This window comes from Otolemur garnettii, unplaced genomic scaffold, assembly GCF_000181295.1.
Source record: "Otolemur garnettii isolate 467f Iridium unplaced genomic scaffold, OtoGar3 scaffold00009, whole genome shotgun sequence".
NCBI classification, from domain to species: domain Eukaryota; kingdom Metazoa; phylum Chordata; class Mammalia; order Primates; family Galagidae; genus Otolemur; species Otolemur garnettii.
Genome location: NW_003852404.1, coordinates 7342856 through 7369526, shown reverse-complemented (window position 1 = coordinate 7369526; position 26671 = coordinate 7342856). Strand labels below are relative to the sequence as shown.

The 26671-nt window shown below is 52.4% G+C and overlaps 2 protein-coding genes across 2 annotated transcripts in view; both read left to right on the top strand.

Annotated features, from left to right (window-relative positions):
- Positions 1 to 11917, top strand: part of PADI1 (peptidyl arginine deiminase 1) — a 34479-nt gene extending 22562 nt beyond the window's left edge. The window contains exons 11-16 of the mRNA XM_003783861.2: positions 74 to 225; positions 5723 to 5867; positions 6786 to 6879; positions 7920 to 7999; positions 8750 to 8875; positions 11631 to 11917. Coding sequence (XP_003783909.1) covers positions 74 to 225; positions 5723 to 5867; positions 6786 to 6879; positions 7920 to 7999; positions 8750 to 8875; positions 11631 to 11864 — 831 coding nt within the window. The 3' untranslated portion in view covers positions 11865 to 11917. The remainder of the gene's footprint in view (positions 1 to 73; positions 226 to 5722; positions 5868 to 6785; positions 6880 to 7919; positions 8000 to 8749; positions 8876 to 11630) is intronic.
- Positions 11918 to 15259: 3342 nt separating this feature from the next.
- PADI3 (peptidyl arginine deiminase 3) overlaps positions 15260 to 26671 on the top strand; it is a 29518-nt gene continuing 18106 nt past the window's right edge. Inside the window, exons 1-3 of the mRNA XM_003783860.2 lie at positions 15260 to 15351; positions 24725 to 24905; positions 26204 to 26276. Of these exons, the coding sequence (XP_003783908.1) occupies positions 15260 to 15351; positions 24725 to 24905; positions 26204 to 26276 (346 nt within the window). The remainder of the gene's footprint in view (positions 15352 to 24724; positions 24906 to 26203; positions 26277 to 26671) is intronic.

The following is a 26671-nucleotide window of genomic DNA, read 5'->3' as shown; positions in this document are numbered from 1 at the left end:
GCCAAGAGTTGCCTCTTCCTGTCCTAACTGACCCCTCCTTCTTGGGGCGGCATTCCTGCTGCTCCCCCCCTAGGGTCCTGACTTTGGATATGTAACCCGAGAGATCCCCTTCTCAGGCCCCTCCAGTCTTGATTCTTTTGGCAACCTGGACGTGAGTCCACCTGTCACGGTGGGCGGTGTGGAGTACCCCCTGGGCCGGATCCTCATCGGTGGCAACTACCCCAGGTGAGAGGTCAGGGTGGGAGGGTGGCGGAGGGCCCCAGGGGCTGAGGGCAGTATCTACCTGCAGTGTCCCCTCACCATGGATGTGTTCCCCCAGTCTAAGAAGGGGTCTTAGCTCCCTGCGTGCCATAGAATCAAAGACTCGGAGTCTGAGAATCTCAGATTCAGGTTACAGAATCTTAGGAGGAAACTCACAAACTAGTGACTAGTGACTAGCTCTCTAATTTATGAACTTGACTAGTCACCAACATTTTATATGTGTGTGTGTGTTTACTGGGAGGCCTCATGTAAAGAGCCAGATTTCTGGCTTCTCTGGAAAAATCAGAGGAACCGGGGAGGTGATACAGTGACACTCGGACACAGTGGTGGGAGAATGGACTTGTTGACTTCTCCCACTGAGAAGTCGGAATAATTGCTGTCCTATCAATGGCTTAAAAGGGCCTAGAGGTCACCAAGTGACAAGGGCAGGTGGCTACAGTTAAGCACGTGCTTGGCCAGGATGCCTGAGTGACAGAAGTGAGCCAGAAGGTCCCACCGCGGACAGCCATGACAGGGCAAGAAACCAGGTATTTAGGGTTTAGTGTTCAGACAGGTGATGGTCCCTGCCGAATCCCCATGAATGGGTCCACATCCTGCCTGCAGGTATCCACGGAATGGGGTGCGCAGTGCAGGATCCTAGTGGGGTTCCCTGCTTCCCGCCTGGAGCTTATATCTGGAGGTCATCTTCCCATTTGTGGAGGATTAGCATGGAGTTGAGGTGTGCCCTGACTTGCCCCCAAGCCCTGGGAGCCCATCTGGTATCTGGCCCAGAGGAGTTGGGCAGTACTAGGTCACATAGCTTCATGGCTGAACCTGGTGGCCTCAGGGCTCTGCATCAGGTGAGGCGAGCCTTCCTGCCACAACCCAGGCCCGTGACTGGGCCCCCTGGCAGCGTTCCTGGGGCTGCTTTTGGCCAGGGTGGGAGGAGTGTGCTTACCCGGCTGGTGACTCGTGTCCACACACTATTACCCCCCTGGGGGCTAAAGGGCCTAGAAACTTCAGGGCAGTCTTTCTGTGGCTGTGGGAGGGACCTATGAGGAAGGAGCACAGATTCTGGAAGCAGATGGACCTGGGTGGGAGTCCTGGCCCTGCCACTTACTGGCCATATGATTTTGGGTATTACCGCCTATCCAGTGTTGGTGCTCAATTAATTCATTTAAAAGGATTTATTGCATATTGAAGGTACTGACGATACATCAGTGAACAAACCAGGTGTATTTTAAAGGAACAAATTCTTGCATATCCCATACCTCAGTCTCCTCATTTGTAAAATGGGCCTGATAAAAAATCCCTGTCCTAGCCATATAGTCAGCATTGCTGGGGGTAAAGAATTCATATAAACCACCTTCTGAATGCTTAGCTGTTGTTCACCTGGACTCCCAGTGGTCTGCTTTGTAGCAGGTTAAGATTCATTGGACACAATTTACTGACGACCTACTATGTGCCATGCCTATAGTGCTTTACCCGGGTTACCTCATTTAATTCTTCCAACAACACTCTGAGGTTAGGACTGTTACTATTCCTGTTTTATAGATGAGGAAGCCGAGGCTCAGAAAAGCAAAGTTATGTGCATTTGCTCATGCATTCATTTACTAATTCAATAAATATTTTAACAGACTTCCTATATGCCAGCCTGGGGCCAACGCTGGGGGACACAGAAATGAGCACGAAACTAGCCCTTGAGAGTTTACAGTTTAATAAGGGAGACAGGCAACCAAGGAGTTGCACCCAATGGGATCAGAGAGAGGAGCACACATAATCCAATGTGGGGTGTCAAGGAAGTCTTCTTAGGGGGAGCAAGGACATTGATGTGTAATGATAGAGGATGAACAGATGGGTAAAGAAAGGAACAGAGAAAGGCGGAGAGTTCTGGGCAGAGGGAGCCTCTGGGGAAATGCCTGAAGGCTATGGCTCAAAGGACGTGCAGACGCAGCTTGTATAGGTGATGGGGAGAGGGTAGGGATAGACTGGCCAGACCTTGGGCACAAAGAGGCTTGTACCACTTCAGGTAGGGGGACAGCTCGGAGAGCCTTGTGCTATTTTCTCCAGTGGCCTTAGGACCTGGTCTCAGGGGCAAAGAGCTCACAGGATGGGGGCTCAAGAATGAGAAGGGGCTCTTAGGTGGTCCCTAAGGACTTTTTTCTCTGACCCAGTCTCCTGCCCCATCTCTTTACCACGCCACAACACCCGTACATCCTTACCTGCCCGCCCTCACCAGCCTCACCAGCCAGTGAGCTCAGTCAGGAGCCTTCTCTCTGTTCAAGGTCTGTTCTGAGTGCTCCCAGGCCCCAGATGGGAAAGTGAGGCATCTCCAGTCTGTTTGTGTCCCGTACCATTGGCGATTGTGTTGAAAAACAGAAAGAAATTCCCTTGGTGGACAAATGTGACCCTGAGGTTCAGAGAGGGACACCTATTTGCCTGAGAACACACAGCAAGTTAGCAGTGTAGTCAGAACCTAGGTTTCATTCTTCTTGGGCCCCAAACTAAAACTTAGCACCAGAGGCTGCTGTCCTGTGTTCCTGCCTTGGCTTCTGACCTTAGCAGTGAAAACAACAGGCGATCTATGTACATTCTAGGGGGAGAAACAGACAATAAGCAAAGTAAACCAGGCAGTACATGCGATGAATATGTGAATATAGTACCAATGCGTGAACATACGCAATTTTCTAGGCCTCAGCTTTCTCATCTATAAAATAGGGATAATCACAAGGTAATGTGGCACAGAGTAGTGATCAGTTAACTTTGTTCAAACCTTGGTGAAAATCTGACATTTAAACAAAGCCTTGAAAGAAATAAGAGTTAAAGACTGTGTGGCTATTTAGTAAGACAACATGCCTGAGGCAGGAGGATGTTGGGGACATTAGGACAGTAAGGAGGCCACCAAGGTAGGGCAGAGTGAACAAGGAGGGGCACAGTGGGGTACAAGGTTAGGTGTGCCAGAGCACACTTCAGATTGTAGCCTGGAGCTGGTATTGTACGGGTATCACGGGCTACCAGGAGGATTAAACAAGATACTGAGTTTGAAGGAGCCTAAGACAGATGGGCTATCCGAAGCTCAACAAACACCCAGCCCACTCACTCTCTGCTGGGGTGGGTTCCCTACCCTCTGCACCCTGCATTTAAAACGTTGAACAATTCTGCCCCCTGGTGGTAGCTCGGATGATGGCTCAGAGACAAGGGCTGATGTCTCCCGGGGTGGGAGTCCTGGGGTCCCTCCTCCTGCCTCCCAACAGAGGGCTGGAGAGTGTCCTAAGGAGGGACCCTGCCCCTTCTCCAGGCTTGTTTGCCTGGTTCCCACTTCTTTCTTCTCTTGAACAACCTCTGAAGTCTAGTTCTTCTCCCCACCACTTCACTGTTTTTAAAGAAATCCTTTAAAATTGCCAATATGTTAGTAAAATAACAGAAACACAAGGGAAACATTTCCCAAGACCCCCTGAACTTAAAGGCATGTTTTCATTTGTGCCTGCTCGTCAGGTCTCCCTTCTGGTCTTTGTGTATGGCACGTTCAAGTTCATGGAGGTCACGGAGTCTCACACAGGGGTTCAAAGGCATTCATGTGATTTGCAAATAGTTTCTCAGTGGGGAGTACATGCGGGGTGCTGGGGATGTAGCAGCGAACAACTTAGAAGTCTCTGCCCTTGTGGAGTTTACGTTCTAGTGGAACGTGAGACAATCCATGAGATGTAGGATGCCAGATTGTGCCTGATGTTGTAGAGAAAAGTGAAGCCAGGAAGGGGGCTGGGGGCTGTTGCAGTTTTCAAGGCCACATAGAGAAAGAAGGTGAGATTTACGTTAAACTTAAAGGAGGCCCTGGAGCTATGGAGAGTTGGCAACATCCCAGGTAGAGACAACAGCAGGTGCAAAGGCCTGGAGGCAGGAAAGGGACAGAGGCCTGCGTGGCTGGGACTGAGCGAATGCAGAAGAGAGTGCCAAGGGGTTGTGGGGAGAGAGATATCTGGAAGGCTGTGGTGCTTGGTCTTCAAACAGAGGAAGCAGAGATAAGATCCGATGTATTAAAAGCCTCCTTCTGGTTAGCCTGGGGGCGTTAAGGATGAAAACAGAGAGACAGAGAAAGGGATGGGCCATTGACAATCCCGGCAAGGGAGGTATCAGCTGGCCAGGTGGTGGCAGAGGAAGAGAGGAGGAAGCAGTGGATTCTGTCCTTTGTTTAAAGTGAAGCCGCCAGATTAAATGCAGGCCTGAGAGCTTGTTCTTGACATGTCCTTAAGCTGGATAAGCAAAGGCAAGAAATAGTATTCTTTTTTATTAAATTTATTAATTCTTTTTTATTAAATTTATTTAAAAAAAACAATCCAAATAGACAGCGTGTGCTTATAGATTAGTGTCTTTGTAGTTGTCCAAGGAAAGGTGAAAATGCCCAGAGTATGATCAAGCATTCTGCCTTGTGATAAGTCACCGCCTTAGACTTTGTAGCCTCAGCTGGGTCCTTTGTGAAATGGGGACCCTGCCTTGGCTAAGACAGCATCAGAGGAGCCTTCCTATGCACGGGTGGCATTTGGAGATGTTTTCTCCCTCAGTTTAGGAACTTCGGTCTGTCCCTGCTGTCCCCTGCTCTGAGTGCCATCTCTCTGCCCATCCCCTACCTTCCCCTCTCCCACTGCTGATAAAGAGTATCTTGAAAATGCCTGGACCTCACTTTATGAACTCCTGGGCATTAGAGTGTCACACGCAAGATGGCTGGGAAGTGTGGTTCTCAGACGTTGGTAAGAGGCAGAAGCTTATCCAAATGCATATTCCAGGCTCACATCCCCAGAGACTGTGAGGTATAGAGGGGGAGGGGTCCAGGGGTCCTCTCTGATGGCCCCAGGCAGTAGAGGCCCTGAACTTGGAAAATGCTGCTGGTCTGAGTGAGGGCCTCACCAGGTCCCTGACATATTTTGCGAACATATTTCGTGTCCCTGGAGTAAGGAGCCAACCTCTCTGAATCCTGGGCTGAATCCTGTGAGATGAGGGTCTTCAGTTTCCTTTGGCGAATGGAGCTCTGTCCTTTGACTCCTTTGAGTGGGGGGGGGGGGGCTTTCCTGGCCTTGAAGAGGCTGCTTAGGGTGGGAGAGGGGCAGGCACTTTGGATGAGAATGTGTTCCCAGGAGTTCCTGGGGCTGGGAGGGGGCACAAATGGTAGCAGCTTGTACTCTGAGCACAGGGAACCCTCTGTGCTGGTATAGGCCTGACCTATGGAAGATCAGCCAGCACCATCTCTCCCTGGGACGTATCCCCAGACACCCCCTCTCCCACCTTGGCTCCAGTGCCCGAGCCTTGGCTTTGTCTTGGAACCACTGGGCTTAGAATCAGGGAGGTTGGCCCTGTCTCCTTTTAGCTGTGTGGCCTGACTCTCCAAGCCTCACTTTCCCCCCTGGACCCACACAGAGGGTTGTGGTGAAGTTTGTGGGGCACATAAAGTAGGGACAAAGTGACCACCTGCTATCTCCCTCCCCACCAGGTCCGGTGGGCGGCAGATGGCCAAGGTGGTAAGAAACTTCCTGAAGGCCCAGCAGGTGCAGGCGCCCGTGGAGCTCTACTCAGACTGGCTGTCCGTGGGCCACGTGGACGAGTTCCTGTGCTTTGTGCCCACCTCCGACCAAAAGGTGCATCCCTTCTCTTCCTGCCTGAGCCATCTTTGCCCCTGCCTGATGTGATGGGATGAGGGAGGGCGAAGTCACCTGGACCAGCTCAAGCTTGTGCCCACAGTGAGCTCAGAGTCAGGGCACTCTTGGGATCAGGCTGTGTTAATGGCATTCATTGCTCACTGCTCATGTGCTCATTCTTACACTTACTGGTGTTTGCTTTATACCAAATCCCTTAGCCAAGAGCCAGGAATGGCACTGACAATAATTGGTAATATTTACTGAGCACCTAGTATGTGCCAAACTGTCCACATATTTTAATTCATTTAGTCCTCAACCAGCCCATGAGGTAGTTGATATTATCATTATACCCATTTTACAGGTGAGGAAACTGAGGCTCGGAAGGGCCATTAACTCACCCAAGCTCATACAGCCTATATATGACAGGATGGGATTCAGATCCAGATGTGGATTCTGGCCTGTCACCACACAGCTCTACTGCCTTGCAGAGGTGGTTAGGGAGGGCATTTCCCTTGGGGAGCAGCCTGGGTGAGGAGTCTTCCCAGTGACCAGAGGTTACAGCTCAGTGGTGAGAACTTTGACAGGGGCACGGACAGTGTACTATAGAGCATATGCCAAGGAATGATCCCTGTGCCAGTGCAGAAGACACCTGAATTGGGTCTTGAGGGAAGAAACTGGAGTTTCCTGGTGGGCAAAGTGAGGAAGGGCCTCCTGACAGGGAGAACAGCCCAGGGAAAGGCCTGGAAAGGGGAACCAGCTTGGAAGATTGGGAGAACCGCAGACAGTTCTTTGTGGCTGGTGGGCAGGGTTGAAGGGGAGGATGGAGTCTTGTACACAGTCAGGGCTCTGCTGAGTTTGGAGTCTCCTGTGTCCAGGGTGAACCTGTCCACTGAGCCATTCTCCCTCCCTCTGTGCCAGGGCTTCCGGCTGCTCCTGGCCAGCCCTAGCGCTTGCCTCAAACTCTTCCAAGAAAAGAAAGAGGAGGGCTATGGCGAGGCGGCCCAGTTTGATGGTAAGTGCCAGTGACAGTCAACCTTAGGAACCCCGTCTTTTTGTCACGAGCCCTGGGTACCATTGATGCCATGCCTCTCCTGGGCAGATCTCACAGCTTGCTTGGAGCCTGACACCTGCAAGTGGGAGCTAAGAATGAGGGCTCTCCCTATCTTGGGTCAGAGATGAGAAGTGAGGGGATAGTATGTTACCCCAGACCCTCTGATGGGTAGGGAGGGTCCAGGGCCATGCATGCCCCAGAGGGGAAAAGGGAAGGAAGCTATGAGTGCCCTGAGCCCGAGTGCCAGTCTGGACCAGGCACCTTCACCTTCTCACTCCTGTCAGATCCCCTATCCCCTTTCTTACCCCTGTTCATGGAAGAGGAAACTGAGGCTCAGAGAGGAGAAGCACGGCTTACCCAGGGCTACACAGCCCCAGAGCAGCAGGGGGAACTCAAGAGTGGGAGGAGAAGCCAGGCTCGGTGGTCAGGTCAGAGCCCCTCTGCAGAGCCTCCTTCAGGAGCTGCCAGACCCTCCAGGGACTGGGTGGTCCACCTGAGCACAGGCCTCAATGTTCTCACCTGGGGAAAGGAGCACTGGAGGGGATGTGGTGCAGCCTTCTGCTTGGATAGTCCTGGGTTCAAATCCTGGTCTTGCCACTTGCTGGAGGTGGTCTCAAACTTGTGTTCTGAAATGCTCAGTGCCTCAGTTTCCCCTTCTTTGAATTGGAAGTGATAACTAATCCTCCTAGGATTGTTTTAGAGATTGATAATAAATTAAGTCGGGTGCCCAGTGCATGATGGGCATTCAAATGATAGTAGTATGGTAATTATTAGGGTGTAAGTCCAGGAGTCTCTTCCCAAGGGGTGGCTGAGCCATCACCAGGTTTTACCTACATCCAGAGCCAGGTCCCACAGGGTATCTGATCTCTGGCTTCATCCATGCAGGCTTCAAGCCCTGGCACTGGGGATAGAGGAAATTCCTAGCCTGGATTATATGGCCCCAGGCCCCAGGTGGCCCCTAGGCAGTGCTCCCCAAGTCCACACACTGTCTTTCTCTGCAGGGTTAAGCTACCAGGAGAAGATAAGCATTAATGAGATGCTGGAGGACAGACGTCTCAGGAATGACAGTCTCTATGCACAGGTGAGGGGCAGGACCACTGTCTGCTCTAAAGGGTCCTTCTCCCTCCAAGAGAAATAGCCCCAAGGGACTGCAGGGTGGGTGGGAGACTTGGCCCTGTGGTTCTGCTTGTTCTGGGAGCTGTTGGGACCTGTGGGTGGGATCAGCCTCTGCCTCGCAGTCTGATGGAGGACCCAGAGCCATGCCCTCATGGAGTTCCCAGTCTGATGAGGGGACCTAGCCCTGCTCTGGACCCATTTCCATGGTAGCAAATCTGAGTTCTCATCTGAGAAGTCTGGTGCAATGAGAGATATGGTAGAGAAAGGGGGCCCAGTGGGGGTGGGGAGGTGAGCAGGGAGTGATCCTGTGAGAACAGGTGGAACGAGGGCTTAAGAAGGAGCAGGGCTCGTGCCAAGGATCATGCCTGCCCCGTGCAGAGTGAAGCCTGGCGGAGCTGGGGCTCCGGAACTGAGCAGTAGTGCCCGGCACTTTCTCTTAAACTGCTGAGATGGGACAGGAGCAGTGTCGGTGGCTTGGAGAGTGTGTTGTGGTGGCAATGGCTTTTGGAACCAGAAGCTGCTTGGGCCCAAACCCAGGCCTTGCCACCTCCTGGCTATGAGAAGGCTGCTTGAGCCTCAGTTTCCCCAGGAGACCTCTGGCTTCCACTGCACAAAGTTGCTGTGAGGCTCAAGGGTGCTATTGGGCACAGAGGGCTGCACAGGCCAGGCACAATAGGTGCCTGGCAAGCGTCTTGGGGTGTGCCCTGCCCCCCAGAAATGCATCGACTGGAACCGTGAGGTGCTGAAACGGGAGCTGGGCCTGGACGAGAGTGACATCGTGGACATCCCGCAGCTCTTCACCCAGAGGGAGTCCTACGCACAAGCCTTCTTCCCGGACATGGTGAGGGCCTTCGAGCAGGGTCCTGATGGGGGGATCTTTTGGGACCAGAGGAGATGGACGGGCAGGCTGGCACAGGGGCTGAGTTCCTGCAGGCCTCTCCAGTGTTTGCTTGTGTGCGGGTAGGGCCTGTTCCCGTCAGTGCTTCTAAACCAGGGCAATTTTGCCCCAAGGGCATTCTTCATTACCACAGTGAGGTGGGTGCTCCTGGCATCTGGTGGACAGAGACCAGGGATGTTAATATCCTGCAGGCACAGAATGGCTCTCAACCACACAGGGTTTTTTTTTTTTCTTATTTCTTTTCCAAATGGAAAAAGAAAGCATGGTTTTGTTCCAGATGTTCCTGACTCCTGTTTCTGGGCCTCAGCTGCTGGCTCTGTCCCCACCCCTGCCCCCTTGCTGCCCCCAGAGGGGCTCCTGAACTGGGCAGATGGGGAAGGCGGTGTCCTCTTGGTTCTCATTAACCGAGCAGCTGACAAGCAGATGAGCAGAGGTGATCTCACCTGTGTGTCACCTGGGAGGGACCAGAGCAATACTATTGCCGCAGGACAGCCCAAAGTGCCCATTAACCCCTTGGGAAAGGATGCTGGGGTGTGGGCACCTAGGACTGGTCCTCTAGGATGGGGCTAGACCCTCTCTTTTCAGACTGGGGCCCTTAACTCAAATCCCTCTCAGCAGACAAGTCAGGGGTTGGGAGTAGATTTGGGTATCAGGATGGAGGTTGGAGGCAGGTGAGGAGGACCTGCACGCCTCACTGTAGGGGTCTAGCCTCTAGGTCCAGGGTGAGACCCTGGAGGCCGTTCGAGCTTACCTCAATAGCTCAATCATACTCTACACTGGATGACCCCTTGTCTTGGGTGCTGGCCTGCACATCACAGGGTCTTTAGTGGCCTTTTTGCTCTCTACTCATTAGATGCCAGTAGCACTTCCCTGGTTGTGACAATCAAAAATGCCCTAGGGTAAATATTTTTCCTGATTGAGAAGAGGGAAAATTGAGAAGTGTTCCAAGACAGTGTTATCTGTTAGAACTTTCTGTGATGACTGGAAATGGTCTGTATCTGCACCATACAACATAGACGCCACTCAGCCACGTGTGGGGACTAGAAATGTGGGCACTGGAAATGTGGCTTGTGGCTACTGGACTGGACTGCGAGGTGCTAAGGGACAACTTGGCGCTGGTTCTGCCTTAGGCTTGGGGAGGGTCAGGTTGGGGCCCATGACCTTGGTCAATGCTCCTTAGTCTGTCGCCTGGCTTCCACTTGCCAGAAACCCCTCCCCATTAGGCATTCTCATTTGTCAGATAGGGAAACTGAGGTCCTCAGTTAGGGAGGCGTGACTTCCCTGAGGCCACATAGTGAGCAATTGGCATAGCCGGGAGCAGGCCCCAATCTCATGGCTCCTCACACAGGAGGAAGAAAGGCCCAGCTGGCCGTGGTGGTACTGAGTCTGCCTCCTTGCTTCCTCCCTGGCCTTGTCCTCCACCCCCAACCCTGCATGTTCTGGCCCATTAGTGGGCAACTAGGTAGTTCAGGCCCAAGGCCATGGAACTGACCTCATGGGACCTTCCAGCTTCATGCTGGCCCAGGGCATGGATGGCCATACATGGCAGACTTGAGAGTGAGGGGCATGGAGAGTTTGAGGGACCAGAGTCCAGGACAGCCCATCCCACACCAAGACATACCATCTAGACAGCAGGTCCAAAGTCCTCTTGAACCCCAAGGGCAGCCCATTATGACTCTTGCCATCAATCTGGGGCTAAGAGTTCCTCTAGGGAACAGCCATACTCCGGCACTAGAGACACTTCCCTTCCCTGGCATTAGGGCCCCAAGCCCAGGCTGTAACCAAGGGAATCAGAGGTGCCACTGGAGATAAATTTAGGTGTCCCTAAGGGGTGCAAGCCCCTTTCCCCAACTTCTTAGTCACACAGGTGGCCGGAGTACCACATTCTGGTAAGGTATAAAGCAGGGGTCCTCAAACTTTTAAACAGGGGGCCAGTTCACTGTCCCTCAGACCATTGGAGGGCCGGACTGCGGGCCCTGGGATGAGTCGGCTGCTAAGCAGGACAGGCGGCGGCAAAAACACCCAGGGGGCCAGATAAATGTCCTAGGCAGGCTGTAGTTTGAGGACGCCTGGTATAAAGAGTATGGGTTTTGGCTTGAGTCGGATCCAAGTTCCAATCTTAGTCTCACTTGAACTTGGTCGTGTTTCCTAACCTGTCCCAACCACAGACTCAGAGGGAGGCTGTGAGATTTAGTGTTGATATGTCTGGCGCATAGAAGATGCTCAGCAAACGGTGACAATGAGCAGGGCTGCCACAGACAGTTGAGCAAGCCGTGTACGGCATAAACACACCACACTTATGAGGACGTTCACATCCTGACCTTACAGATTTATGTATTTGTTGTATAGGTTTCTGGCAGATGACAGTAAAATCTCTTATTATAACAAAGTTGCTGCAATGCTATAATTTTCTGATAGATGGAAGAAAGTGTTGGAGGGAGGGGTGACTTTAATTCATACAAAGATACAGCATAGGTTACAGGCAGCCCTAGCCATTATTAATTCTCCCTTCCCATCCTGAATCTGTTTCTTCTCTGCTTCCATAGATCCTAGTTCTTGAGCAAGCCCAAGTCTTGGTGGCCCAAGAATGCTGGAGACAACAGGACAGGCCCTGGGGCTGCGCCAGCAGTAGCCAGACACCAAAGGGGCAGGCATTCACAGCCAGCCCAGACTCTGTCTTGCCTTCTCTCTTCTGCAGGTCAACATGGTGGTCTTAGACAAGTACCTGGGCATCCCCAAGCCCTATGGGCCCATCATCAACGGCCACTGCTGCCTGGAAGAGAAGGTGCGGTCCCTGCTGGAGCCCCTGGGCCTCCACTGTATCTTCATTGATGACTACCTGTCCTACCACAAGCTGTCTGGGGAGATCCACTGCGGCACCAATGTGCTCCGGAAGCCCTTTCCCTTCAAGTGGTGGAACATGGTGCCCTGAGCCGGCTCCCACTTACCGTCCTCTCTGCCCCTCTTGCTGGGGGCCCATATCAGGGTGAGGGCAAGGAACACACACCTGGCCTCCATCCTCTTGGTGGGGGGGGGGGCTTGGCACTTTGCAAACATGCTGGCCTCTGTGGGCACTGGGACATAGGGACAGACACCACCTGTCCCGAGTGGCCTGCTGAACCCAAGAAGGATTCACCTCATTCTTCCCCGTCCTCTTCCCCACCCACAGCCCCCAGAGGTTCTAGAAAACCGCAGCCTTAGCATGTTTAAGAATGGCTGTGAGTGCCTTGAGCAAGTGAACCCCACTTTGAATTGCTCCCTCTCTATTCTTTTGCCTCTCTGGGGCACACGGATAATAACTGCACCAGGAGTGGGCCCAGATGGCCTGGGCTCTGCTGTGAGGGCCCTAGTTCCTCTGGCTCCTGTAGGACTGAGAGGGGGAACCAGTGGCAACCTCCCCCTCTATCAACCTTCTCCTACCAAAGGGGACCTAAAGCTGTGACACCCCCACCCCACGGTCACTTCAGCTTCAGCTTTATGCAGCCAAATGAGGACAGCAAAACCCAGTGTCCGAGGGCCTAGTTTAAAAAGAAAAAAAAAAGACAATCAAAATACCTTTAATACCTGACTCTATCCTCAGAAGGGTGCTTGTTACCTGTCTGGAAAGCCTCTAATTACCGGAGCTGGCTGCTTCTGACTCAAAAATGTTGAGTGGCCAAAGTGAGGCCTGAGGGCACACATAGGACACAGGACATGAGAGGATGAGGCCAGGGTGGCAGAGAAGGCCAAATTCATGACTGACGTTGGATGTTGGGGCCTAGAGGCCTCTGTGTCCTGGGGTTCCTGGGCTTTGGATTTGGGGCTCTGGATTTGACGGGATCTGGCTGTTCCCGAGGTAGCAGGGAGTGGGGCCCCAGATGTTAGAAGAGGGTGGGGGGCCATTAAGTTATCTTTGAAGGTGGGGTTTAATTTCTTTTAATTGTCTTTAATTATTCCCCTTCCTTCTGCAGGCAGTGGGAGGGGGAAGGCTCACCCAGTCTCTCTAGGCATCCCTGCATGTAGCTTGGGTTTCGCTTCTGAGTAAACCCCCGTGCCAGGCCCATGTCCCCTCTCAGAGGAGAGAAGACAGCTGCCACAGGAGGCTAATAGCCCTAGGTGAGGTCACCAATATGCATAGGTCAGTGGGCTCTTGGCCCCTTGATCCTGTCTGCTTTTTAGGGGCCCTTAGTGAGACCTCAGACTGAGCCAGCCCAGCTACGATCACTCTTAGCCTTAGAACACTTAGCAAACAAAAGCTTACATGGAACTGCTATGGTTAAAGTGGTGGGTGAAAATCTGGATCCTTCCCTTCCAGAAGGTTCTGCAGAACCTCATTCGAAAGCTCCAGCTTTAACCTGAGCACCTTCTGCTTAGGATCATGGCCTAGCCTAGGCCAAGCTAAGGAAGCAGAGAAAGACGCTCTTCAGGGGCGGAGGGTGTGAGGCTGAGCTTGGGTCTTCCTGGGGAAGGAGCTGAGGGCAGGAGGGGAATGGGCACAGCAGAGAGATGGGGAGGCTGGGGAACAAGCCTTTTGAGCCACACTGAATGAAGGAAGCTCTAGAATCATTGCAGGGGCCTGGTGTCCATTCTGGGACTGTCCTGGATGACCAGTCCTCGTTTCTGATCAATAAAAAATGTCAGTAAGCATTTCTTCAAGTGACTGCCTCCTTAGTCTCTGTTGTGCTGTGCGGAAGAGGGGAGGAAGGGGAGTGGGGCCTGCTCCCAGTGCCACCATCTTGCTGCCAGCTCCTTGGCTTAAATTCTGCTGGCCATAGACAGCCCACACATGGCTGGGAGAGCCTCCCAGTGCCAAGGCCAGTGCCAGGCAGGTAGGCTGATTCAGCAGGATGATTGGCACATGCCCATTGCCCTGGGGCTGACGGGTTCTGCTGAGATAGACATCATGGGAGGGATAGGTCCTGCTTCCTTCTCTCTTCTCCCTTCCCTGGGCCACTTCCATCTCTCAAAGAAGCTGAACAGAGGTAGTAGGAGGTGGCCTGGGCCCTGTTGGCAGAGGTAGAACATTCCCAAGCAGTGTTGGTGTCCAGGAACACAGGCCACTATAATTCCCTTTGCTTTCTGCTAAGTTACCCAGTCTCAGTGTTATACCCCTAAAAATATCACCTGTTCTAAGTTACCCAGTCTTAGTATTATAACCCTAAAAAATCACCTTTTCATCCTACACACTGCTGCCTCAGATCACACCCTTTGATGCTCACTCATTCATTTTATTTTAGCTTTTGTTGTGCACTAAGAGGCAAAAAGTTGCTGTCCATCAGTCATTGACACTTTAGTCTGAATGAGCCAAGGGCCTATTTTTAAAAGTTGGCATTAACTGGGGAGAAGTGAATGCACGGGTCTTCTGAAAGATTCTGAGCAGGAGGTTGATATTGGGCCAGTGCCCCAGGGGAAGGCCTAACTTTCTACATCCATTCCCCAGCATATTTCTGCTTTTTCAAATGTCCCCTGGCCTCAGTTTCCCCACCTGACAAGTAAACCTTCCTACTCTGACATTCTAAGCTTCCCCTGGCTGGGAAGTGTTCATCATTTACCTATTTCAGAGGTTTTTGGCATCTAATAACAATAATAACCACAATCGTAACTCAATTAACACCAAGCTCCGTCCTAGAGCTCTGCTGACCTTGGCCCATTTGTACCTGCCAGCAACCATTGTTCAAATGGGAAAAGCGAGGCACAGAGCAATTAAGAGACTTGCCAAAGGTCACCCAGCCAGGAAAGGGCTGAGGCAGGGGTGAAACTCAGACCTCACTTTAAAATTCATGCTCAAAAAAAAGGCTGGTATTTCTCAAAGGGCATCAGAATTCTCTGAGGTGCTTGTAAAAAATTTAGAAGCCAAACTGCACCCCCAACGTGCTGCATCATTCTAGAGGCCAGGTCTGGAAATTTGCATTTTTGACTCCCTAAGCAGAGTAGAGAAGCTCTCCCCTCCCACCTCTGTTAAACCTATTCTCTGAAAATACAGAAAGGGAGGCCAAGGGATAAGGACGCGTCCAAGACCAACAGTATCTCTGCACACCCTTCTCCCTTGCCCACAACAGTCCCTGGTGCTTAGTCAGGTATCTGTGGGGACTTGCTCAACTTAGAGCAAGAAATTAACTCGCTCCTTGCTGGGGGTGGGAGGGACCAACAGGTTCTTATGCAAATATAGGGTCTATTCCAGCCAATTGTTTGCTCGCTAAGCTCTGGTAAGGGGCGGGGCTTTAAAGACTGGCGCCAATGAGCCAGCACCCTGGGTGGAGGGGCGGGGCCAAGGACTTTTAAACCACATCCCCAAGGGCCTCTGGGGCAGTGTTGGGGTTGGTGGCTGTAGCCCCATCCGAGGCCAGCATGTCGCTGCAGAGGATGGTGCGTGTGTCCCTGGAGCATCCCACCAGCGCCGTGTGTGTGGCTGGCGTGGAGACCCTCGTGGACATTTATGGGTAAGACCCAGTGGCTGGGCGGGCCTTCTTTCCTCCAAGCTGGGTGGTGCTTCTTTGGGCACAGACATAGCTTGGCTGCCCACTCCCCAGCCTTGGCCTTAGAAGAGCAGCCAATCAAGGAAGCCTGGGTCCTTGCTTTGGTTAACGCTGGTTTCTTCACTACCCCAACTAGGAGGTAGTGGGGAAGTGTGGGAGGCTGAACAAGGTAGAGTCTTGCAGTGGCTGAACTGGTGCTGGTGCTGTAGAGGTGGGAGGCATTGGGCACTGCTCTCTGTCTAAAGGATCCCGCAGGCTAGGCTATGGGCCTGTCTGGGGCACACAAGAATAGGAAGAAGCGTATATCCGCCATCCGTATCCCAAGCCTATGAGCCTGAACACAGAGTGTTAATCATTTTTAAAAACCAACTTACGTAGCACGTTCTATATGTCAGACACTGCTCTAAGCGGTTGAAAAGCCTCTTGAATTTAATCCTCAAACACTAACTCTCAAGTTTAAACCTTATGACAATCCTATGAGCTAGGTTGATTATCAGCATCATCTCATCTGACAAAAGAGAGAAGCAAGGCACAGAGAGGGCAAGCCATGCACGTTAAGTCACACAGTGACAAGAGCCTCCTGGCACCCCGCCTCCCTCATCTCCTCTTGAGATAGCCTCTGTGGATTTAAACCCAGTCTTATAGTTTTAGCTTCTCTTCCACTTGAGAAGGAAGGGTTTCAGATCTGCTTTCTTCCAGCCATTTAACACCCATGCATTATGCCCTTGCTGTGACCCAGGTCATACCTTTAAGGCCCCATCTTCTCTCTCTCCTAGGAAGAAAAGAAAAAGAGGTTTAGGACAGGGTTCTAGGAGCTGGACTCTAGGAACCACCAGGGAGCTCAGGCTTCCTAGACTTTTGAAGAGCTTCCAGGGTCCCTGGGCTAAAGCTGAGCTGGGAACAGGTAACAGGACACTGGGAAGAGAAATTGCAGGACCTCGTAACTGCGTCCACCCCTCAGGTCTCCCACCCCCTCCTCAAACCAGGCTTCTCAACCTCACTATTGGCAAGGTAACTCCTTATCATGGGGGCCTGGCCTGTGTGCATTGTAGAATGTTGAACAGTATCCCTGGCCTCTATTTACTAGATGCTGGTAGCATACCTCTCACTTGTGACAATCAAAAAGAGTCTCCAGACATTGCCAAATGTGCTCTGGGGGGTGGGGGTGGGGATCACAAAAAACCTAGTCTTATGTAAAGTTACCCATTGAAAACAAATTTCCTAAACTAAGACTTTTAAAATTAGAGCAAACTTAGTGGGAAGCAGCAGCAGGGTTTGTCTGGGGCATTGGATGAGAGGGGATGAGGAGTTGGTCATGGGAGGAAACCAAATCTGGAACAGGCTTATAGCTGGTGGGTGGGGAAGGAGGAGTAGGGAGGGGATTCAATGGCTCCTGAAGGAGGGGCAGCTATAGAGGCTGTGCCAAGGGGTGATGAGGGAGGAGGGGTGCCATGTGGCCTGGCGCCACTGCCTGCTGCAGGGCTGTGTGCTGTGGGAGTGACTCACCTGCCCCAGCTGCCTCATGCCTACCGGGCAGATGCGCCCCCTGTTTGACCTGCCCTAGGAAGCCTGGAGCTGGCTTCTTCTTGGCAAAGCTTCCTGAGAGGCTAGAGGAAGATCAGGGCAACCAGAGGCAAAAGCCACAACATCCAGGGTCCCCGAGTGAGATGAGCCAGGTGGAGGATTTTCAGAGAACGCTGTGGCTGGGACAGACACGGGGTGGGGGTGGAGGCTCCAGAATCATCAAATGTGTGATTCTTGGGCCCCAATGACCAACCCCTGGGGTGGGTGGCACAGAGAACTCCTGGTTTGTTCATTCACATATTTCTCAAGCACTTCTTCTGGGTCTAGTGCCTGCCAGGCACTGGGACACACACAGTGGTGGACAAGCAGGCACGGCCCCTGCCCTCTGAGAACCCTGCCCTTGGGAGTTCGAGAAAGGCAAGCCCACCTTCTTGCAGGAGTGCTACAGAAGGGACCCCTATCTCAGAAGGGGAGCAGGACAGGGGTAGCTGTGAGGTTCCCTGGGACTTGGAGATGCTGTGCTGAAATGATCCTGGGTGCTCTGCCTGTGGGCCAGCAAGGGAACGGGCAGTCGGTGTGGTGGCTGAGTCTTGCTCTGCCACTTCCCAGTTGTCTGACTTTGGGAAAGTCCTTCAAGCTCTCCAAGTCTCTGTTTCTTCATCTGTAGAATGGAGATAGCAGAACTATTAGCAATGATATTTAGTTCCTGTCCTAAGCAGTCCCTGTCCTAAGCACTTTACTAATTCTCACAATTGTATAAGGTGGGTACAATCATCATACTCGTTTTATAGATGAGGAAACTGAGGCACATATAGGTTAAATAACTTGCCCCAGGTCACACAGCCAGTGAATGTCAGAGCCAGGATGCAACCCGAACAGCTTGGCCTTACTACAAAGGGCTGTCAGGAGGACTGAATGAGCATGTGCGTGCAAAGTCTATATAACTAATAGCTGGCTTATGTGAACATTCATTATCATTATCATTGTCATCATCGCTTTAAGTCTTTACCTTGAACCTGTGGACGGCCTCAAGCATTCCCAAATCTGCCATGCCCAAGATGGCTGGGGAACAGCCTCTGACCCATACTGGGAGAAGGGGGAGGGTGTTGAAAAAAGAGAAATCAGCAGGCCAAGCAGTCAAGGCAGCCTGCCTGGAGGAGGGCACCAACCAGAGCCTTGAAGGATGAGCACAGGTGAGACTGTTGGGCCTCTCTATGGCAGTGGGGTTAACTCTGCCTTCCTGTGAGTTGGGTATGGCCCAGACCTGATATGGGGACTTTTCTTTCCTGAGCAGTGAGCCTTAGGTCAGAGGGCAGGGATGGAAGGCTAGTACCTTGCTACCTGGAGCTACTCACTGGTCACCTGGTGTCTTGTTTGCACCGCGATGTCCATTTTACAGATGCAAGAATAGGCGTTCAGAGGGATGTTGCCCTGACAAGTCCTATCCCACAAGGCTCAGCTAGGACTTGAACCCAGATGCCATCAAGTTCCGCAACCCACGTGGTTTTCTGCTTTCGTTGTAGCTCCTTCCCAGTGCTCGGACTTCAGCACAAGGTCTGGGAGTTGGGGGGAAAGCTGGTTTGGTTCTTACTGGGCCAAATGAACATCTCAGAATGACCTCTGATGAGAATGGTAGATGGGCCGGACCCACTTCTGCCGGGCACTCCCCTAACACACGGAAATACTTTCGGAGTCTGGCAGCTTGCTCCACGGAGGGCAGTGTCCGGGCTTAGCAGAGGCATCCTTGGGGTCTTACCCACACCTTCCTTGTTTACATGGGGAAACTAAACCCTTGCCAGGGCTTACACAGTGAATTAGGGAGGGAGTGAAAACTAGAGACCGGGTCTTTCAATTCAAACAACTCCTGACTACTGGTATAGGGGAAACTGAGTCACAGAGGTGCTGAGACTCGCCTGGATTGGGGGTGCTGGTGGGGCTGCGGTGGCGCGGTACCGGAGCACTTGGCTCTGACAGCTGCAGAGCTGCAAATATTTCCAGATGCACAGGAAGGCAGGGTTGACCCCACTGCCATAGAGAGGCCCAATAGTCTCACCTGTGCTCATCCTTCAAGGCTCTGGTTGGTGCCCCTCCTCCAGGCAGGCTGCCTTGACTGCTTGGCCTCCTGATTTCTCTTTTTTCAACACCCTCCCCCTTCTCCCAGTATGGGTCAGAGGCTGTTCCCCAACATCTTGGGCATGGCAGTCCCCCCATCCAGGATACTTGGGCTGATCATCATGGCTTCAGAGGGGCCTGGGACACACAGCAGCCTGGAAAGCAGCAAGTCTTTCCAGGGGCTACCCTGTCTTCCTTATCTCTGCATGGCCCCTGGGGGCAGCATTTGGAGAAGGCAGAGGGCAGGGCCAACGGACTCTCAACATCCTCTTCTTTCCCGCTCAGCCTTGGCCACACGTTTGAGTCACCTGGGAACTTTGACAAAGATCTGGTGCTGTGGCCACCTCAGAAAGCCTGATTTAGTGCACCTGTGGAGGGGCTCAGTGTCATGGTTTGTTCAATTTCCACCCGGCCAGGGTTGAGAACCTGCCTTCATTGCCAGAACAAACAATTCCCATCCCAGCTTGTTTGTGTCACCCCTTGCTCCACGGAGGCTGCCTACTGGAGCCAGGAACATTGAGTTTTGGCCCTAGCTCTGTCACCACTGGCTGTGTCACCTTGAGCACCTTTCTATTTCTCCGTCGGCCTCAGTTTCCCCATATGGACCTGAAGCGGCTGGGCTAGACCAATGGGTTTCAAGCTCGGCCTCTGAGACCCCTCCCTGATTTGAAAAATCAGCTTCTGTTCTCTTGACATGGGGATTTTCTTGATGCAAGAGCTCAGATCTGCCCATGCTGGGCGCTGGAAGGCTTTGGAAAAAGTTTGTGTGGCCACTAGTTTTCAGGGGTGGAGCAGAGCGGGGCAGGGCAACACAGGATTAGGCTGGGACAGTGATTTCCTGAACCTGGTTCTGTTGCTGAGGCGGACAGAGTTGGGGGATCTGGCAGCTTCACTGCGTAGGGAGGGGCAGCTGGAATAGCTTTTCTGTTTTCAACCACGGGGTCCTTTCCTATCAGTTTCTCGGCTGCTAAAATATCTATCTGGTATTGTTTTCCTAGAAGCCCAGACCCTGAACCCCTGAAGGAAGAGGATGGGTTTGTGTTTGCAGGGAAGTGGGGACAGCGATGGCTGTGAGTCTTGGCTCTGTCACTTACCAGCTGTGTGACTTTGGACATGTCACCTGCCATCTCTGAGCCTCAGTTTTCCCATTTGTAAAGTGGGTATAATAGCACAGGTCTCACACGGCTGTGGGAGCTACCTTCAACACCACTGTCACTATCTTCCTCTTCCTCATCGTTAATGGAGGTGGTACAAGAACACAGAGGAAGACCTGAGTCATCCCTGCACTCCTGGGGGGTCTGAGACAGCCCACTCTTAGCTGTGGTTCTCAGATGTCAGTGGACATTGGAATGGTTTAAAATGCAAATTCCAGCGCCCTTCCCACTATACTTCTGGTTCTGAGAATCTGCATTTTTCAGTAAGGTGGGTCTGGGGTTGGACGCTTTTAGGGTGGACAGCGGGCTGGTTTGCCTGGAACGGTCCAGGTTTTAGAACAGCAAGTTCTGTAGCTCAGGAACAGCCTCAGTCCCAGCAAACCAGAGCTGTTGGTCCGCCTACCAGGTTTTTTTTGTTTTGTTTTGTTTTGTTTTTGAGACAGAGCCTCAAGCTGTCCCCCTGGGCAGAGTGCCGTGGCATCACAGCTCACAGCAACCTCCAACTCCTGGGCTCAAGTGAGTCTCCTGCCTCCTCCTCCCAAGTAGCTGGGACCACAGGCACCCGCCACAACGCCCGGCTATTTTTTGGTTGCAGCCATCATTGCTGTTTGGTGGGTCCGGGCTGGGGATTCGAACCTGCCACCTTAGGTGTACGTGGCTGGCGCCTTAGCCGGTTGAGCTATAGGCGCCGAGCCTGCCTACCAGGTTTTACCCACTACTCACCCTCCCCTGGCTATCCCATGGGAGCAGTTGAGACCTCAGCTGCCTGGGAGGGACAGACTCAGCAGGGAAGAGCTCAGGCCCTAGACCATGGCTGTTCCTAGAGCTGGGCTAGGAATACTGTCCAGAGCTGCCCCAAAGCCAGCGTGTGAGGACTCAGTTACACTGGCTGCTGAAGGTGGCTTGGCCAGAGGAAGAACTTTGTCCAGGCGAGGCCCTGTGTGCTTCCCCTATCCTCTGGAAAATGGGAAACTGGATCCTCCCTTACCTGATGCAGGTATCCTCCCAGCAGCCAGCCCCGTGGTCCTCCTAACACATGGCTTGCATGAGCAGTGGCCTGGGCTCTAGAGCCCTACCTTCTAGTCACTTCTCTCTAGGCCTCAGTTTCCCCAGCAGTGAATTGAGGCAATGACTTTCACTCATCCTGAGTGTTTTACTCACATTGGCTCCTTTAATCTCTCCCTCACCTCCTCCAGAGGTGGAGTTATTGACACTGAGGCTGACTAAAGGTTATTCCCTCAAGGTCATACACCTAATGAGCCGTGGGGCTGGGACTCAAACCTAGGCTACCTGGCCCCAGGGTCCACGAGCTCAACTACCTTGCCATGGCTCCATTGTGTTGCCCCTCCTGATCAAGAACCATCACTGGCTCCCCATTGCCTAGGGTGAAACAAAAAACAGCCTGAGTCTAATCTTGTCCTCCCAAGACCCCATGGTGAAAACACTTTCCCCTCACTTGTGTTTCTCTCCCCTTTGTGCCTTCCCTTGGGAAGCCTTCCTCAGCCACCCAGCCTCCTCCCTCAACCTGCCTCCATCCATCCATTTCCTGCACCCTAATTTACTTTAATAACCCCTTCCTCCAGCCTGGGCTGGTGGTGCTCCAAGCCTCCCCTATTATCACATTTGCATCTTGTGACTGCCCGTGAGCTGTCATTATCCTACTTTATAGGTGAAATTACTGGGCCCAGAGAGAAAAAATGACCTAATCAAAGTCAAATAAATGATGTGTGACCCAGCCTAATTCTCAACTCTGGTCCCAGTACTACCCGAGGAGCCCTTGGCCCTTGTGACCTCTCCCTTCTCTGACCTCAGATGTGGCTGGTTCCCCTTCTGTGTGAAGCTCTTGTCTGGGCCACTGCCCGGGGCTCCTTCTCCATCCCCATCAGAGATCCCCTAGCACCTCACACAGGGCCTGGTGCAAGGACTGGGGTTTGGGAACTGAATGGAGTTTTCATACTAGAAGGACCACCAAGGGGGCTCAGCCCCAGCTCATGGGTACCTGGGACCCAAGGAACAGCTTTGGGTTGGGGGAGGCTCCATAAAAAGTTTACAAGCTTCCTGGGCAGCTGGAGTTCAGGTGCCCCAGGGGCGGGGCTGAGGGAGGAGCTAAGCATGCTCCTGGGGGTGGGATAGGTGCCCTGCCTACCTGGGTCTCTGGTTTTCTGACTCCCTGTCTCTGACTCTGTATCTCTTTAGGTCTGTCCAAGTCCCCTGTCTCTCTCTGTGTCTCCATCTCTTTCTTTCTGGCTCCTCTGTGTCCCCTAATGTGGAACTGGCCCACACGCCCAGGGCATAACAGGCCAGAGGCACCAGCAGCCCTGGAAATTACAGGCTTTGGGAGTAGGCTTGCCAGACAAAAAGAGATGCCTAGTTAAACTTGAATTCTAGATGAACAATTAATACTTTTTGATATAAGTATGCCCCATATACTACATGGGATATACTTATGCTGACAGAATTATCCGTCATTTATCTGAAATTCAAGTCCAGTTGTGGGAATGTGTATTTTTATTTGGTAAATCTGGCATCCCTGCCTGGAAGGAGAAACAGGTGTATCAGCTCTTCCCAGCTGGGGAGGTCACCCCAGGAGGGTCCTCGAACTAGAGAGGGTCCCCTCTTCCTTGGTGGAGCAAGAGCTTGGGCTTGGTTAATTTCCCATTTTGTAAAAAAGCTACTTTGAGAACGATGAGGAGGACTATGCTGGTGAAGGAATGAGGAGGGTGCTTGGGGAAGGTCTGCCTTCCTCAATGGGAGCTGGGAATGGGAAGGGCCTGGGACAGAGTGGCCGCCTGTGCAAACTTGGGGAAGTCCTTTGCCCTTCCTGAGCCTCAGTTTCCCCATCTTCTCCTGGGGATGGGGTGAGGATCAGATGAGCTCACGGGCAGAAAGGCCTCAGCAGGCCTGCTATGGTAAGGGTGTAGGGGAGGGGGTCTTTGACTATGGGGTCATTGTGACTATTGTCATTATGACCCCTGGGGAGGTGGTGGGCAAGTGTGTGGACTCAGGAACCAGATAGCTTGGATTTGGATCCCAGCCCTGCCAGCTTCATGACCTTGGATAGGTTAAAATGGGAAAGAATAATAGTATCTACCTCCTAGGGTTATTGAGAGGATTGCATGACTTAATACACATAAAGAAACTCAAGGAGAGCTGGCATATGCTCAGCCAGCATCTGCTGCCTTGCCCCCCAGGGGTGCATGTGTGTGTGTTGCTTACTCCAGGGAGCCTTCTGGGCCCTCCAACTCCTAGTGGCCTCTCCTTACATGGTTTCCCACTGAGCCATGACTCCATGGCCCAGAGCCCCATCTGACTGCCCTGGGCAATACTGGTCCTCAGCTTCCTGCTGAGATCAAAGGCTCAGGGTAGTAGGGAGACAGGTGGGCAGTACCTGGGTGCACACTGGGCATCCCAAGATCAGAGGATGAACAGGCTGGTTTCCAAACAGGACTCCCAGACTAGCAGGAATGGGAGAAATATAGTCTCAAGGCCAGATGACACTGAGAATGTTTTAAAATGGACACCTGGTTGTTTTACCAAATCTGACCAAGTTTCCCAGGCGATACTGCAGTGCTGTGGAAAAGCATGGGCTCAGGGCCAGAGATACCTGAGTGCTAACTTGGCTTTGCCATTTAATGCTGTGTGACCTCAGGCTCATTACTAGATCTCTCTGAGCTTACTTCTCACCTTTCAGATGGGAATGATACTCATCTTGTAGACTTTAAAAGTGAAAGGAGGCTCAGTGCCTGTAGGTCAAGTGGCTAAGGTGCCAGCCACATACACCAGAGCTGGTGGGTTCGAATCCAGCCCGGGCCCGCCAAACAACAATGGCAACTACAACCAAAAAATAACTGGGCGTTGTGGCAGGTGTCTGTAGTCCCAACTACTTGGGAGGCTAAGGCAAGAGAATTGCTTAAGCCCAGGAGTTGGAGGTTGCTGTGAGCTGTGATGCCACAGCACTCTACTCAGGGCGACAGCTTGAGGCTCTGTCTCAAAAAAAAAAAAAAAGTGAAAGGAGCTGCTGTCAGGGGCTTGGGGCAGCAGACACTCAACCAAATTGAACAACCTTCCTAGGGAAGCCAGGAACATCTTATCCCAGGGATGTCCAGGGACATCTTATCACCTGTTAAGGTGGCACTATAATGGGACTTGGAGTGAGAACTACTCTTCTGAAAATGACAATCTCAGAATCATGAAGGGGTCCGCTTGCTTGCTGCTGACTGGTGTTCACTGAGCTCTTTGTGCCCAGTTCTGCACAGGGGGCTCATAAAGCCCACGACTGGGTTCCGGCTTCTGATGAGCTTGCAGCTCTGTGGGAGCTAAAGAAACACCCACGGGAGATGTTAACAAGCACAGAGTTTGGAACATGCAGCTGTGCATGTGTTTGCATGGGGTCCAGGCTCGCCTCCCAGTGCTTACCGTGAGGATCTGAGAGGCCTGGGGTAGTCAGGGAAGGCTTCCTGGAGGAAGCAGAGCTTGAGCCAAAGCTCAGATATCTCAACAAGGGCTTCCCCCTTCAGTACTCCCCCGTGGCTCCCTATCCTTCCCAGGTCGGTACCCGAGGGCACAGAGATGCTCGAGGTCTATGGGACCCCAGGCGTGGACATCTACATCTCTCCCAACTCGAGGCGGGGCCGGGAGCGTGCAGACACCAGGCGGTGGCACTTTGATGCGAGTTTGGAGATCATTGTGGTCATGAACTCCCCCAGCAACGACCTCAATGACAGTCATGTGAGCTCGTCCTCTGGTCTGGGTGGGATAGGGTGGGGTAGGCAGTGCTCTAGCTCCAGTAGGGCCCAATGTCCTCTCCGCAGAGTGCAGGGCAGCACAGTGACAAGCGCCTGGCCTTGGAGCCAAGCTGCTGGAGCTTGAATGCCAGCTCTGCAATTATTAGACACACTGTGTCCTTAGGGGTCTCAGGGGCGGTGCAAGAGGAATAGACAGCCTTCGAGGGACTCCTGGTGCCTGCCAAACAGGGCGGGGGGCTGACTCGGTGCTGCCTGCTCTAGAATTCCTTGGTCCCAGTGGCCACCAAGGTTTAGGAAAGTCAGAGATATCCCACCCCTGCCCCCACCTGCCTTTGGCCAGGATTCAGGTAATTGTATATCTGAAGTGAGCATCATTGCTGGTGCTGACACGGGGGTCAGTAATTGCAGGATTTAGGGGCTTCCGGGACTGAGGGGGGCGAGTGGCCTCTGCATGATCCTGACCTTCTGGCTGAGATGGGGACATCAGAGCCAGACAGCTGAGGGACCTGCATCAGGAGGGGATATCCAAGAGAAGGGCCTGGGTCCAAGGAGACTTTGATACACCTGCCTCCAACTGCTTTGCTATCCTCATCACCTTCAGCTCACCTTGTCACAGTGACTGGGGTGCTCGCACCATGCTGAGCATGTCACTCACATCACTCCTTTCATCTTCACGGGCCATAAGCAATTCTATGGGGTAGGAGCTGTCATTGTCCCTACTTTACAGTTGAGGAAGATGAGGCCCAGAGATGAGTAACTTCCCAGGATGTCCATAAGTGGTAGATCCTGGACCCAAGTGCAGGCCGTCTGGCCCCTCGCTCTGTCCTGAACCCTCACAGGTGCCGCCTGCCCACTGACTCCTGTAGTCTTGCTGGGTTTATCTCAGGTGCTTTCTATGGGCTCTGTGTTTAACATGGGCTGATTCTAAGCTGCCTACAATCCTCTGAGGCAGAAACCCGTGTGGTCCTTGTTTTGTAAGTGAGAAAAGTGAGGCAGTTCAAAAAGGTGAGAGGCCTCAGTCAAAGTCACAGAGCCCAGAGCTCAAGGCCAGACTGAGGCCCACAGATAGGAACATAAGTGTCCCTAAACACTGCCCAGTCCAGACCTCCTATTTTACCAATGATAAACTGAGATGTTAGGGAAGAGGGGCTCGCTAAAACCACGCAGTAGGTCATAGACATCCCTGAGGGCCCCTCTTCTCACCAGATCCCTCGAGAGCTATTTTGGGGATTGGGAGCTGTTGGCTTCTACCAGCATAATTCTGGGCCTGTCTCTCTACAGGTTCAGATTTCCTACCACTCCAGCAAGGAGGCTCTTCCCCTGGCCTATGCAGTGCTCTACCTCACCTGTGTTGGTAAGTGGGGTGGGCATGCTGAGAGTGTGGCCAAGGGACCTCAGCCAAGGACACTGGGGGGCAGTTGAGAGTAACACCAAATGAGGGTCTTTTTTATAAAAATCCACTACCATAGTCTTATTGTAAAATTAAAATAAGCAGTACCCATTTACAAATTCCAAACAGTACCAATGATTATATGTACGTCGAAAAGTGAACCTCCTCCTTCCACCCCAAGACTTCTGTTCCCCAAACCAAGTATCTTTCTAGAGATGCTGTGTACTTATGTTACTTAGAAAAATAGGCACATATGTCACACCTGTGTATCTCCCCTTTTTCATCAGCAAACAGAAGCATACTATAGACATGGAACTGGACCCTGCTCTTTCCAGCTTAAATTTTTTTTTTTTTTTTTT